The sequence below is a fragment of the Corvus cornix genome, chromosome 12 (genome assembly GCF_000738735.6).
Source record: "Corvus cornix cornix isolate S_Up_H32 chromosome 12, ASM73873v5, whole genome shotgun sequence".
In the NCBI taxonomy this organism is placed as follows: domain Eukaryota; kingdom Metazoa; phylum Chordata; class Aves; order Passeriformes; family Corvidae; genus Corvus; species Corvus cornix.
Window position 1 is genome coordinate 16,067,291 of NC_046342.1, and position 15,770 is coordinate 16,083,060.

General features: G+C 47.7%; 1 protein-coding gene across 5 annotated transcripts in view; it reads right to left on the reverse strand.

The window, feature by feature from the left end:
• The window catches only part of FRMD4B (FERM domain containing 4B), a 125,842-nt gene that overhangs the window by 68,938 nt on the left and 41,134 nt on the right, over positions 1-15,770 (reverse strand). The window contains exon 1 of one of the 5 annotated variants that reach the window (XM_010390217.4): positions 9,986-10,385. The exons of 3 other annotated variants lie outside the window; for them this stretch is intronic. In XM_010390217.4, the coding sequence (XP_010388519.1) occupies positions 9,986-10,147 (162 nt within the window). In that variant the 5' untranslated portion in view covers positions 10,148-10,385. Of the gene's footprint in view, positions 1-876; positions 896-9,985; positions 10,386-15,770 lie in introns of those variants that run through there. One more of the 5 variants, XM_039559059.1, reaches the window with a different exon arrangement.

The following is a 15,770-nucleotide window of genomic DNA, read 5'->3' on the forward strand; positions in this document are numbered from 1 at the left end:
AATCTGCAACTCTTTAAAAAATTGCAAAGAGCAAACAAATGAACCAAGAGAAGTCACAACAGTGAGTATGGGCTGGAGCAGACAGCGAGCAGCGTTTCTGTGGAGGCAAGGAGCCAACATTCACAGTGCCAGCACCTTGCCAGGCACTCGGCAGGGCTGATCTGGATGGCTCCACATTTCACTTTTAAAGCAAAACAAGTGCTTTGGATCAAAGGCTCTTTCTCAGCAGCCGTTACCTTCCAGCTCTGTGTGCACTGCTGCATCTCCAGGCCACCTCTTCAAAAGGGTTTTTTGGGGGGAGAGAGGGGAGGGGACCTTATGAGGAGATATTTAATAGTTGCATGCTGAAAGGAGTTACTGTACCAGGCGCCGACCGCCTTTTCTCAGGAGTCATGAATCTGTGCTTTGTTCGGGTTAAATCATATCTCAGAGCAGCCCATAAGGGTAATCTCTGAAAAGAGGTTTTCTCTCCAACCAGAAGTTATAGATCTTTGCTCCAGCTGCAGCAAAGTTACCAGGATCCAGCTTGGATTTAGCCCTTTCCTAAAGCAGCCAAGGCAGCACTTACAACAAAGGCAGGAAAAAGCAGCCGTAAATGCTGGGATAAACAAACAGCCCCTTATCTCCTCAATGGAGTGCAAAAGATGCAGAGCAATTTTTATGGACTGATCCTTCAAGGCAAAGAGAAGAGCAAGCAGAAAGGTTTCACCCTACACCACCCAAACTTTCTTTGCTCTGTGCTGCTTTCTGGCTGCCGGCTCTCCGGGGCTCACAGCTCTGAGCTCTGCAGATGTTTAACTCAGGACACACTGCAACAGCACTAAATAACATTATCTGTCACTGCTAAGCATCAGAAATTAAAATACAGCCTCTTACCTCCACGTCACACACCCTGCTGGTTTAAATGGACTGGAGACACCCAAGAAGTACTCCCAGTGTGCCTGCACTAAGCCTTCATGTTTTCTCTACTTTCGAGCTGGGGGAAGAAGGGAGACATGATCCCGGACTTCTTCCGTTGCCATATAATCTGAAGGAAGTGACCTTCGCTTTTGTTGCTTTGATTACAGATTCAGAAACAAAAGCCCTTCCAGTGTGAGCCAGGGGACACAAGGGGTTGAAATGGGATTGTTAAAAATGGGAAAGCATTACAACTGTGGGTTGTTCTTTTTTTTTTTCCCTGTCTGTAATATTAACCCCTTTATTATAAAACAAAACCGAATGAAAAACCAGCAGTTACTGACCAAAAGCATAGCACAGGTGCCAGTCCTGGGGGAGTGAGACACCTCAGTGTGGGATCATGGTCCCTGTGTCACAGCAATGGCTGAGGACCCCCACGCTGGCAGTTCTGTGCTCGCTGGGAGCTTCCATCGCCCCTCCCAGCTCCTCCACCCACCCACATCTGGGGACAGGAGGGGCCTTTGTGTAAAGACTTGGCACCGCACTAAAACTTCAATCCATCCCCAGTCTGAACCCCTTGGAGCAAGGCTGAGCCCTGTGGCAGTGGGGACCAACCCATCTGAAGGGATACAGGCACAGAGATAACCAGAGCTCGTCTTCTCAGCACACCTGCCCTCACCTCATGCGCTCACACCTCCACAGTCCCTCCCTGCAACAGACACCCCCGGGTGCAGCATTCCACTGGATTTCCCAAACTGCTTTCCAAAGCACGGGTCTGCTGCCTCTGATGTGAGCTGCTGCACTCTGGGCAGGACACCAAGAGTGTGGACACAGTTTACACCCTTGGCCACCACTCTGAATTTGCTCCTGGGTCTACAGGAGTGCACTTTGCTGCTGGTAGAGGAGTAAATCATCTGCCTGCTGGTCTGCTGCTCCCTTTGCAGGCTGTTCTCTGTGTGCAAAACACTGAGTTCTGTTCTGATTCCCGGATTCCTTCCCCACTGGCACATCAACCCACACGGCTTCACACACCCCCCGGCTCTGACGCAGCAGCACAAACTGTGTAACTGTGTCAGGCAGAGCACAGGTGCCACACACGCACAAAGACAGCTCTCCTCAAAGAAAACTCAAACAGCTGACACTGCTTTCACTGAAAATGAAAAAACAGAACAACAAAGAACTGTGCACCCAAGTCCAGGAAGCTGCAACTTCCAGAATTCCAACCTGACCTTCGGGCAGGTACACAAGAGGCACAAAGTCTCAAATTTACACGTGCATTTACTTCAAAAACCTGAATGCTCTTGTTCAGTTATTTATGCTCTCAACTGAGCAGTCACTATGCACAGAGAGGACAAGCTGTGAAGACCTTCCCACCCCAATTTTTGTAACCCAGGGATTTCTTCTAATAGAAAAAAAAAAATGAAGTTCAACACCTGGAACAAACTAACTTGCTTTTCCCAGAGTGAAAATGGGTCACACTTTGGACAAAAACACCTCAGAGATGGAACTCCCTCTTCTTAGAGGTTCTGAGGCCCCTTGGCCCAGATAAAGTCCCCCGAACAGGAGGCTCTGTACCCACTGTTTGAGGCCAACAACTGGTTCCATGAAGCTGCAGAGCACTGTATAAAGACCGAGCCTTCCCAACAATGCTGGCGAGAGAAGCAGCACTGCCTGGTCTACCCATCACACAGGGTGAGGCAGCCCTGCTCCCCTCGCCTCCCCAAATTACCATCAATCCAGACACCTCCAGAAGGCAGCTACCCCAGACACCTGGGATGCAGTGAGGTGCCAGAGGTGTCTCACCCTCCTTGTTTAATTCAGAAGAACCAGCTTTGATCAAATAACCACCCCTTAAATAGCTGCAGACAAAGAGTTGTCTTTTTTCCCAAAGTTATTTTGTAAAAGCCAACATTCTCACAGTCATGAGACTACAAAAGGTTTCCTCTCCATGCTCAGTATCACAGGTTTCATGAAAAAACCATAAGCTGGCCCCACATCAGGCAGGAGGGTGCCAGGTCAGGTCCAGCCAGCTGGTCCAGACTTCACCAACAGCCTAAGGGGTGGCAGCAAGACAGTTTGGGGAGAGGATTTCAGAGCAACAAACTTCCATTTGTCTCCAAAACACAGACTGCAAAGCCCCAAAAATAAGATGGAAAATAGACAGTGAGTCATGTTTCCTTAGAGAAATGACGTGAAGGTTACCTGGGTGGTGCCAGCTTCTGCCCTGCTGGGATAACCACAGGGACAGGAATAGCTGGAGAAGGGAGAGCACAGCTCCTCAGAGGATCTATGACTTCCAAACAAACACAGACCAGGGCTGCATAATTCAGCTGTACAGATAACTTTTTTTTTAATTAAAAAAATTAGAGTTTAAAAAAATACAGCACACCTGTAAGAGGTAGGAAGCTGTTGGAGTTGAGCACAGGGAAATCTCTGCAACTCTGAGGCAGGAACAAGCTGAGTTTGGGGATAGCAGTGCCACGACTCTTCACTGAAGGGTGACCCTCCAGGGAATGCAGCACACCCCAGCTGCACCCCAGCCCTCCCAGCAAGGTGAACAGATGCAGTGTGCTTCTTGATGTGAGAGAGGAATTACTGCCACTTTCACTCCGGCTTAACAAGCACCACCCTGCTCCAAACCTCACACCCTCTGCCCAGCCCACATCTCCCTGCCTGGAAACCACCGGCCCAACCAAAGGTAAAGCCAGGATGCTCAGGAACCAGCACATCACCAGCAGTGCCATGGGTGGAACTGCAGTGACTCCTCCATCCCCGTTCCCAGCTCTGCTGGCACCACTCTCCTGATGGCCAGCAGGAAGATGCACACTGGGGCACCACCCCCAGGACAGCACCTACCCCACATCAGCTGGAAAAGCAACCACAGAAACACCACAGTCTTAATCCTAGCATTGCCTGGACTGTCAAAGATGACTTTTTATGGCTGAAACCAGCATGTTCAGGCTCTTTTCAGCTTTTTGAGGACACTTACTCTCCCCATCTCCTTCCCCAACACACCACTGATGCATGTTTAAATGTATGACAGATCAATTAGTGGGGAAAAGTGTACATGTGTATTTGTGTGTGGGAGGTTATTTAAGCTAATATATTCCAGCACTGATAGCTTTATCCTCTTTGCAGTCTCTGAGAATGAACTGGCCCCCATCTGTACAGAAGATTAGTAGAATTACTAATCACTAATTATGACTCAGAGGTTTTAAGAGCAATGCAGACTCCACAAGGGGTGGCCTGATTTTCAGAAAATGAGGGGACAAAGATAGCACAGTGCTATTTTAAGCACATGGACAGTCCATCCAAGATCACAAAGCACTGCAATGACAATGCCAGCAAAAAGGAGTGACAGAGAGATAAACACTCAGAAGGACAAAAATGAAGCTTGGAAAAACCAGCATGTGCCTGAAACACTTTTAATTTTCCTTTTCATACAGCTTGTGTCCAGTCAGAGTGAGCTGGCCAGCCTCTCTGCAAAGGCCAAAATGGAGATTTATCCAGGCAAGCTCATACAGTGATACCTTTGTACAGGACTTTCTGCCTCTGAGAAGCGACGCCAGCGACATTCAAAATCTAACGTATTTTGTGAGCTGAGTCACATCGAAGAGGAAAAATATTTATACAAGCCCAAGTGGTTTGTGAATAGAAGGCACTGTTTGAAACTGGCACCATGACACCCCTAAGGAAATGAGATGAAGTTCACAGTCTGGTTGTGAAGTTTGTCAGTGAGGGAAGAGGGAGAAGTGGTACCAAAAAAAAAAAAATCATATTTTTGTTTGAATGAACTCTCTCAAACAGAAAGCGCTATATCATGAGCTCAGATGGAAATATATCTGGAGGAGAGCTCTGGAAAGCTGCTGTTGGAAGTGTGCAGAGCCAAGTTTAACTCTAAGCTGTCAGGAGGCAGTGCCCAGAGCCAGGCCTGTTCCCAGCCCTCCTAAAGACTCTCCCAAAGTCCCAGCTGTGGGGACACCTCCACGTGCCAGGTTTGGATATGATGGGAGTTTCAGCACAGCCAAAGCTCTGCAGGTGACATATGAGCAGCATCACTGCCTTAGATCAGATCCCTTTAAAAAGAAAAACAGCTGGATGAAAGCAGCCAGAGCAAAGCTTTTCCAGGGTGACTGGTAATCCCCAGTGCACAAGTTTAAATCTGTCAAGGGACACAGACACATATTCAGTGTGCTCCAAAACGGGTTTTCAAGCTCTCTTTGAAAAGCCCTGACCTATAAGAACACCTGAGATGCTTCTGCTGAGCATCACTCCTGGGGTCTGTCTGGTGTGGAACAAAGTTCTGCCCTGACAACGCAGCGCCTGCTTTGTGCCCTCCCTCACCACTCCAGCACTGCTTTTCATCATTGTGGAAAGATAAGGAAAAAGGCATCTCAATTTGTCGTCAGCATTTTTCATAATGAAAAGTTGAGGTGTGGTAGCAGAGGAAGTGTGGTGCTCACTATCCAAACCAACTACGTTAGCACTGGAGGAAACAGAAGTCAGCCGCTTCCTCTCCTGCTCCTCCACCCCAGGTACCATGGGCCAGACACACGTACAAAGCTGATTTACTGTGCTTCATCAGCAAAATTCTTTTCACTTCACACAGAGGAAATGACCTTTCAGAGAGGTTCAAAAGCACTTTGTCTAAAAGACCCACACAAAAAGTTTACACTTTTACACCATAATTTATCAGCTAATTACCAGTGCTATTGATAATTCCAGTTACTCCTAAACTGCTTACACAGAGATGCTCCCCTATCTGGTTGTACATCCAGCAGATCAATCACAACATGCCATTATGTTCTGCAGGGAGTTTGGGAACAGTTTGCCCAGTTTCTTTTCACTTTGCATGGAGCAGACTGACTGACACACCTTTAACCCTCACCCTAAAGCATTCACTTCACCAGCTTTTAATTTATAACAGTTAGCGGCATCATCAAATAGATTTCGATGCAATGCTTCGTTCCTGCTTAACCATAGTGAGGAGCCACTGTGTGTGGGATGTATTGGTGGCAGTCAGCACTGATACCTCAGAGTAAAACTCCGTGTCAATATCCCAATGAAAATCAGGCCAATGAAATGCAGGTGACTAAACACAGGATAAATGTTGATTCTAGAAGTTTTTGGCTTTGCAGCTGCTTGTTAACCTCATTTATATAAAAGTTTCCACTTTGTTTTACTGCCCTATAATTAAATCTAAGACAGGTGGCCTATAAAGCCATCATGTGGAGAGCCCTGCAGAAAGCTTTCTTTTGGAATAGTATCAGAACACCTAGAAATGCCATGTTGTCCCATCTCAGGCATCAGGAGGGGCTCTGGGAAGACCCCCAAAGCCACAGCACGATGTGCTAGAGCTCCACAACAGAACACAGCCCTCACTCCTTTCTCTGGTAGGAAATGGGAACCCTTGAGTGAAGGCTTCTATGCTGAATTCTCATCCAGGAATATTTCCAAGCCCTAACAGCCCCAAAAACTCATACGGACTTGCTGCTGTTAGAAAAAAGACCTGTGCCAGCTTTTCTATCAGCTGTCTCTGCAAATCTGTTATTTCTAGGACAGGCTTTAAAAGCTCCCTGCCGTGGAAAAGACAATGTTCCCTGGCATACAACCCAAGGGCTCAGAGAATCAACTCACACACTGTGCAGCCCCTCCCCTCGTGCGGGTTCAGGGGTTATTTCAGAGTGAAACGGGACACCCCAGCAGAGCTTTGGCTCACAGCCTCCTCCAGATGAACGGGCTCTGGGCAAGCAGGACATCCCTTCTATTCTGGCAGGTGGGACAGATGATGGTAAGCATTCTGGAGCAAGGACCAGCTTGGGGAAGTGCCTGGGCTGGGGCTGAAGTGCCCGTGCCAGTGACCAGGTAGAACAACAGGTAAAACCCTGGAAAGTGTTTCCCACACATACATGACAGAAACACAAAGGCTAAGGAAAAGGTGACTGACAAAGGCTGGTTTGTGCTTGTTGGGGTGGGTTTTAGTTGTGCTTAAAGCTGCTAAGGCAGGTAAGGGCTTTATGCTGGCAGAGAGGATTTGAGCCTGCCCTGCCAGCCAGCGCTGCCCCGTGACCACCTCCGCACCTGCCGGCTCCCAAACACCGATGGGGATGACCCTGCTCGGACACACAGAGGTGTTTGTGGCTTCTCCATGCTGGGACTCAAGCTCAGCTCTCCCACAAGGCTGCCAAGAATTTTGTATTTTAAAAAGACTAAAAATCCCCCTCACCACAACAACAAATGTAGCAGCCCAAGGAGAAGGAATCCTACTTGCTTTCCTTTCTCCACAAAAATGTACCGATGATTAAATAGAGACTTACTGGCAGCATCCAACTCACACAAAAATAGCAACTGGCCCACAAAATGTGACTCCCAAATACTGATCAAAACAAACTGAGGCTGCCAGGGCTGATCAGCAGCACAAGTGCCTGTCACCTCACTCTCCCCTGCATGTCCCTTGCACGCAGCTCAGTGACAAAGTTCTGTCTGGTGTCCTGATCTGTCACACCATACACAGTCCAGGGAGCCCTCAGAGAGGGGAAAAGCCTAAGTTCAGCCAAAAGAACCTCTATATAAAACCTGTGGTATTTTTCACACCTGGAATATGAATGCAAAGGAGCTACATAAATATGAGTATTGTGCATGAAGCCAAGGTGGTAAAGGACTGTGTTAAACACATGTCCAGGAGTCAATTTTAGTAAGAACACAGGACAAAAAGGTGCTTTCATGTGGCTGCAATAACTACAGGACTTCTGGGAAAAAATCTGAGAGGACAAGTAGCATCCCTGGCAGGTAGGAGAGTGCTGTTATACCCTTTTTACAAAGAACAGGGGAACAGAGGAAAACACAAAATCTCACACCCAAGACTAGAGTCCTGTCCCACAGACACAGCAACATCCACCTCCTCAGAGAAACAACCCCATGGAGAGCTCTACACTGCATGTGTTGCTCCTGTGTTGCTCCACTGAGCCTGAGGTGAAGAAATGTAACCCAGTGTGGCTCAGAGTTCCTCGCTGTATGCGAGGGTCACCCAGCCACTCTCTCTAGACATTTCCATACTTGAAGTGCTTAAAAAAAATGAGAAAACCAATTTGATTCAAGCCCTTGCAGGGCTCTGGTATCTGAGCAGTTGGGTGACATTTAACGCTGTGTGCTCAGTCCTCACTCACTGGACTCAGCCAGGGGTTTGAGCAGCTGAGGGCCAAGACTTCAGCACAAAAAGCAAAGTGTTACACAACCCAACAAGGAAGAGCTGCAGGGCATTCTTTCAGCCATCTCGCTTTAATACACCCCAAATTACCTCTAGCAAATTTCTGATGTTAAAACATGAGAGTTGCCTTTTTCCTGTTGAGTTTCACCTCCCAGGGAAGACCCTCAGGGCAGTGAGTGGAGAGCAACAGGTCCCTGCATGATCCCAGCAGTCTGGCTGTGACAAGTTGTGGGCAGAGGGGAAAGGGCACTTCCTGTCCACTTCCCTGGCTCAAGGTCTGCCTGGTAGGTTGAGAGAAGGACCAGTCTCCTCTTTTTACCCATTTTCACATCCCCCCTTCCAGACACATGCACACGTCAGTGATGCTTTTCATAAAGAAAAGACAAGACAAAGCAACCACGAGGACGCAGTAAGTTTGGGCAGAGATACAGCTACACTTTGTTTTGAAAAAGTCTCTTTTCACTTCAAGCCAGCCATCAGAGTATGGCAGCTGAACAGGCTGAATACAGCTGTTGTCAGAGCTGGTCCTCACCAAGCCTTTATTCCAGCCCTGGAGGGATGGGGTTTACCTCCACGGGGATGCAGTAGAGAGGGAAGGCAGTCTAAGCTCCATGCTCTTTACGTGAATGGACCCTAAAAATAACACCCACACAGCACAGGTGTAGGTGGATTTTAATTAGAGAGGAAGAAGAGAGTCAGGACTGCATCCCACCGCATTCCTACAGGTCAGTAAAGCTGGGCAGATGAGGAGCAGTGATGCCTTTACTCCTGCATTCCCCCTAACTAGTCATGATCCATATATGGATCCACATCCACAGTGACACCCGTGTCAGACACATCACGGAGTATTTACGTGCATCATCTGCCCAAGGTACATTCAAGCACTTGTACATCCACCTCTGTAAAGCTGCTTGCTCACTCCTGAGCCTATCCCTAAAGCTAAATACCAGCAGATCGCTTTAGGATTAAACAGGCACAGATGTCCTGTTAGCATGACTTTCCCATGGAAGTTGCATCCTGGTGGCTCTGGAGAGCTGTTTGCTTTGAGCTGTGTCATTCTCTGTTTTGCAACACACCAGGGAGAGGGGAGAAGCTGCTGTGAAAGATTCACCCTCATGTAGCAAACACACACAACGGCGCTGAGAGCGGGCATGCAGCACAAGTTCACATGCGAGACAGAAATGCAGACACACAGAAATAAATAACTGCCAGCAAAAACAGACTCGCAAAAGAGTGGCACCACCCTCACTGCAACTGGATACCACAATAACTGCAAGTACAGGGCTGTGTTTCCTGCCTGCACGAAGGGGAGCCCCCCAATTGCCATTCCAGGACTCACTGCACCCCTCCCAAGCAGCAAGCCCTCTGCCATGCAAAGGGCGATCACGTTGCAAGCTGCCACTATTCAGTGACACAAACAGCAGAAAAAGCCACAGCCAGTCTCTCCTCATGGGAGCATCGTGCTCCGAGGGCACAGGCAGAGAGGAGCTCGCGGAGCTCCGTCCCCCAGATCCCGAGGGCAAGGATGGGGACAGCAGCAAGAGGGGCTCCGAGGGGCTGTGATATGGGGGGGCAGCTGGCTGCCAAAACACTTCTAGATTGACTGACTGATAAAACCTATTTGGCACAGAAAATATCTCCCCCAAACCCCGAATTCAGGCACACAGCCGGCACTTCGAAAGCAATACCGGCATCATCTCAGAGCCAGGTTCAGGATCCTCTGAGCACCTTCCCAGCTCTGCCTCGATGCTCTTCAGCCCATCCCAGCCGCGTCGCCGGGGGTGCGCACGGAGGAACCAGCCCGAAGAGAGAAAACGCGCCCGTCAGGTGCCGGGATGCTCTTCCAAGGAAAAGCTGGGAGGAAGAGCTGGGTTTTTTTACCTGATAGACATCGCGGAGGCCACACCAGGCTCGCAGCGCCTGCCGGCACGCCCGCAGCCGGGCCGCGTACCACCGCCGCAGCGCTGCCACCGTCACCGTCCACACGAAGCGGCTGCCGCTGAACAGCAGGTCCTCCACCCCGCACATGAACACCGAAGCCATGAGCCGCTCCGCTGGCAACACAAGCCCCCCGTCCCGGCTGGCTGCCGCTGGCTGCTCTCGCTGCCCCGCTCAGACGCCTGGCATGAGGCTGCCCGGCTTTATACGGCGGGCGGCGGGCAGGGGTGTTGCACAGAGCCAGGGTCAAGCCTTGAAACAAACTCTTCTTTCACGGCGCTTCCTGGGCAGATTCCCAGGCATGCCCCGGCTCCTGACGCCCAGCCAGCGGCTGCAGTAGCTCAGCCCTACCAGCAGCTCACACAGCAGCCTTGTCCTTAGCAGCTTATATAAAGCTCTGTTAAGCTCCAGCAGCTACCACTATGTTTTCTAATTAAATTTTAACCCTTTTGCCATATGCCCTGACAACAACCCCATTTAGATGCTGCAGGAGGAGAGGAAGCCGCTCACCGGCGTTCAGCGCTGCCGCACTTCAGTGAGCTGGGCAGGCGCTCCACACACGAATCCCGCGCTATCTGCCTCCAACACCTCATTATCTGCTATACAGGGAACAAAGCTGTCATCGTTTGCTCCCGGCTGAGCCCGTGCTCAAATTATACACTAGAAATCCTACTTGAAAAAGGCACTTGTGGGAACCAGCAAGTGGAGGAAAAAAAAAGGGGGGGGGGGGGGAATATCAGTCCTGCAGACATAGAATAGCTTGGAAGAGACCTGAAAGTTCATCTCGTTCCAACCCCCCCTGCCATGGGCAGGGACACCTTCCACTATATCAGGCTGCTCAGAGCCCCATCCAACCTGGCTTTGAACACAACTTGGGCCAGTGCCTCACAGCAAAATAGATGCAGTAACTTCTCTTCCAGCTCTGACTGTGGCAAATACCCACAGCACAGAGCCACCCCTCTGTTCAGCACTTTCCCCTTGGTTGTTGCATCATATGGGTCAAACACCCAAAACGCGCTAAAGAGATGATTTGCTCTACTCTTAAACTAACTCCATTAACACAGCACTTGCTGCATGAGAAAAACAAAGCTGGGCATTGTGGCCGAGCTCTTCACAAACCGCCCAGAGCAAATAAACACTGCAATAATAACCCACGAGAGACTCCAGCCTTGCCTCAAGCCAGTTTAAAACTGGACAGCACCCTGCCCTTCTGGGGCTTTAAGTGCTAATGGTCCCAAGCCGCACCTCCCATTTGAGAGCTCTTCCCCATTACAAGTTAAGGGAGGGTGGAAGGCGAAGGACGATTTTTCTTTTTAAGACCTCCCCTCAGAGGATTTGACACTTCCTAAGCTTTTTGGCACAGAACCTGCTGGGAACCAAATATGCCACCATCATCACCTTGTTGAAGAAACTATTCAAAGAGCAGATTTTTGGCTAAAATCATCAGCAAGGTTGACCTGTAAGAGCAAACTTGTACAATGCAATGAATGGAAAGGGGCAGGAACATCTTGCATCCAGGCTGGGAGGGAGAGCTAAATCCCACGGCATTGCCGGCACTGCTTCCCCAAGGGCACTGCCTGCCTGTCCCAAATGGTCCTCACGGGAGGAAGACACCTGCGTGCCCACAGCACAGCGAAAATATTCACAAACCCCACTTCATTCCTTATTAATCAACCTTCTCCCTACTGCAGGAGCTCACCACAGTGAGCGCCGCTGTGGCAGCTGGGTGATGTAATTCTGCAGACAGATGACTGCCTGCCTGTTTGAGACAGGCTTTGGACCTGTGTCTCCAACATCACACTTCTCCCTTTCATGCACAGCTGAGTGAAAGCAGCCCTGCTGCTCCTCTTGGTGCTGGTATCCCTTGGCTATGCTGTTGCCAGGGGGTTTCGGTCCCTCCAAGCCTTGCTTTCACATGGGGAAAACAATAACCATGTTTCAAATGGATAAGAAGCTGCTACAAAGTGAGCTGAGGCAGAGAAGGATATGGCTTCTTGTAGCAAGAGACAAGCAAGGATTTGGGCTCTACATTGAAATCCAGCATCCATGTTCCACCCCAAGGGTTTTATCATTCCTTGGAATCACTTAGAGCCTGTAGCCACAAAAAGACTTCTTCCTCCTCCTCCAGTGTTGCCCACCACTGTATTTAGAGGACTTTGACAGCAACCCACATGTACCAAATACAAAAAGTTTCCCTCTTCCACTGGGAGAGAGTGGTGACAAATATCCATGGGGTTATATCCAATAACCTGAGCCAGTCCCAGTGCCAGGCTTGGCAGCAGGGAATTGCCATTCTCTCACATAACACTGCATTGGAGAGGAATCAGCCAGGAAAATCTCCAATGGCATCTGTGCACTGTGGTCAAGTCATATCCAAATTTAAACACAGAGATAAAAAAAAGATCCAGTTTTCAAGTGCCATTTCTAAAAGAAAAGAAAAGAAAAGGAGCTTTGTAGTGAAAGAAACAGGGCAGGGAACAGCCCTGTCCTGCGACAGGAAAATCCAACCCACCCACTAGGAAAAGTTTACATGGTTTTGTGCTGTGCCTGCTGTCCTCAGTGCCTTTTTGTTTTGCCTTTTTCCCCCTATTGCCTAACTAGATTGAAAAATGAGGATGATTATTTTCTCCTTTAACAGAGCACAGAGGATCTGTGGTACATTTTTTCAGTTTGGGGATTTTTTTACATGTTTGGTTTTTTCAATTGCTCTATGATCCATGGTATCTTTGCACTGAACCTACATGTCCTGCACAATTATTCTTTATGCTTCCCAAGCTCCCGTGAGCCTGAGCAATGCTCTCAGATGCTCCATCTCAGAAGGCAGAGCCACAGGTACTCAGGCCTTCCCTCCTCAGTGCTCCCAGCTGCTTTTCCCATCAATATTCCCACTGACCTTGTGCAGGCTTTATGCTCCTACAGCAAAGCTACAGCTCCATGGGTAGGCTGGAGCAAGGCAAGAACCTTTTCCCCACCCTTATTCAGGGTACATGGACTTCAAGTCCAGCCTCATGAATAAAAACTTCACCCATTTTTTCATCCCTTTGATAGATGAAGTAGGTGATAAAACAGGTAAGATTTAAGTCCCATCTGGACTTCACCTTCCCAGCTGACCCAAGTACAAGAGTGCACTGTCCCTTGAACCTGGATAGTGTTAAACACACACAGAACAAAAAAGAGCAAAGAAAATTTGTGATGCAAAAGACAGCTAAATGCAATTTAGCATAATTTTGGTGGAGTTTATATACAGCTGATGAATTATCCTTTCACATCAGTCTTAATCCTTTATTGACTTCCACTTTAAGAACCTGATTGCAAGCAGGTTAGTTTGAAACAAATAAAACCCAGGCTCCTTAGAGTCAGAACAGAAAACAAAATTCAGCAAGGGAAAGCCAGTAGGATAAATACCCAGGTGGTTTCCAAAGGCTGTACCATCCAGATTTCCATTCTGGGAGGAAAAGGAGGGCGAGAGAGAGCTCTCAGAAAATGTCTTTGTAGATATATGTACCACTGTCAGGGGAACACAGGAGACAGCTACTGCACAGCTGTTTGATGTACAGTCATATGAACAACACAGCATTCATTGCTGATAAGGAATAAGCCTACACAACAGTGATCTAAGGAGAATGTCAGTTTAAAAGGCAACAGAAAACTTGATGTGTGTCAGACTCGTGCTTCTCCTCATATTATTGACTGTAGATCCAGAATAATGAGCAATAAAAAGAACAAAGGTTTGCTACCAACATAATAGGAAAAGATGATCCCAAGTGGATTCTCAGGCTTCCTTGCATGTTATCTTCTATGCCAAAATTAATGGAACAAGGTTTAGCTGAATTGCTGCTCCTCTTTTCAAAGTTGCTCATATGAAGTTCCCATGAATAGAGAATTCATCTGCCTGTGAGGCCAGAGGACAAGAGCATCAATCTGCTTTTAAATCTGCAACACAGTATTGCTCCTGGACAGGACTTTTGATTAGGCATACAGGAAAGGACACATATAAAGTCCCTAGTGATAGCTAATGAAATTAAAGCTTTGATCATTTTCAGTCTCTGAACCTTCCACAGTAAAAGGTGAGTTATTGTTCAGATGCATGAAATGCCAAATTCTGCAGGCTCGCAGATGTCTGTCCTGACCAGAGCATTAAAACAGGATCTAATCCATGACTGTACTCTTATTGATTACACGTGATTGCAGCCAATATTTGTAACATTCTGTAGAGCGAGCAGTAAAGCTCAGGGAACACAAAAAGCCCCACCAAGCGTCCTCACAAAGTTATGAGAGACAATTCTGCTTCATGGCACACACCGCTATTGACATCTGCTGTTGCCGCAGCTCCAAGGGCTCCAGCCTCAAGCCCTGACCCCTGGGTTGGGCTCAGGGCAATGAGAAGCATCACTGGGTTCTGTGCTAGAACCCAAAAACCTGTGGTACCACACTGTCCTCTGAATTCCCACCAGGAACCAGCTGCAGTCCCACTTCATCCTGCTTCACCCAGATGTGTTTCTCCTTTCTGTACAAATCTCTATGCAGATTTTCATCAAAATCTTCCCATTTTGCTCAAGTTAGAAGCCAACAGCACACAATTACACTGCCTTTAAAAATAAATTTTAAAACTGCTCAAAGATACTGTTTTATAGGCGGTTTCATGAGCACGAACAAAAGGACTACTTGGGAATTAGGACTTTCAGACAATGCTGAAGGCTGCATATCCCCTACAACTTTATTTTTTAAATTCCTGTCATGAACCAAGCCTGTCAAGCTGTGAGCATTAATGCAATTAACCCCAAATAAAGATGAAGTGACTTTTCAAAAATTGGTTTTGCTAGTCTCTGGCCCTTAATTACTAACTTAAATATAAAGTGAAATGCAGACATTGGGCGCCCTCTCTTTGATGTTCTAACCTCTCAGTACATAAGATGCTTAAGCAGCAGCACCAGTGCACAGGATAAGTCTGTAATCCAACCTGCCCTGATCAAGAGCTTTTGAAGCAAGATTCAACTTCTGGTAAAAGTGTTTGCAAACCAATTTGGTTCCTTGAGATTATTAAAAAAAATATTAATTATAATATGCCTCTAACTAACCTACTTAATCCTTCATATTAGCACAAATTTGAGGACCTCTTGGAAATTAAGTCTACACTTCCACAAAGATTTATTTACTGTCATTCACATTACCCAACTTTAATTTAGAAAGAATGAAAGGGCCATGCTACTCTCCTTCAAGGCTAACAACAACATGTCAGTGGGCAAAAGCTGGGAATTGAAATCCTGATGTAGAACCTGATAAATAAATAGCTACATGCAGTGTAGCCTATGTCAAGTGCCTGATGTAGCTGAAAGCCACAACTACACCCAAAATGATCCCCAGCTCCAGAGGGAGACTGATACCTAATGCTCTCCTCTCTGGGTGAGGCACAGCCTCTAATAAGCTTATTTAACAGCAGCCTTGCCTGTTTCTAAATGAGGTGCTGATGTTTTCCCTCCTCTCACACAGCCTGGGCTGTACTATATTGCTCTACACTAATGATATAAACACAACACCGTGACAAACACATTTTTAAAGATGAACAGCCACTGTGCCAGAAACACAAATTTCCTGCAGTCTGCATCCCATAGTAAACTAATTAGCACTTCACATCAGAAATGAAGTGCCACAGTCTTTTTACTTTATAAATGATTAAGCAGCTGCTGTCTGATTCCTCAAACAGCAAATTTCATACCTGCCATACCCA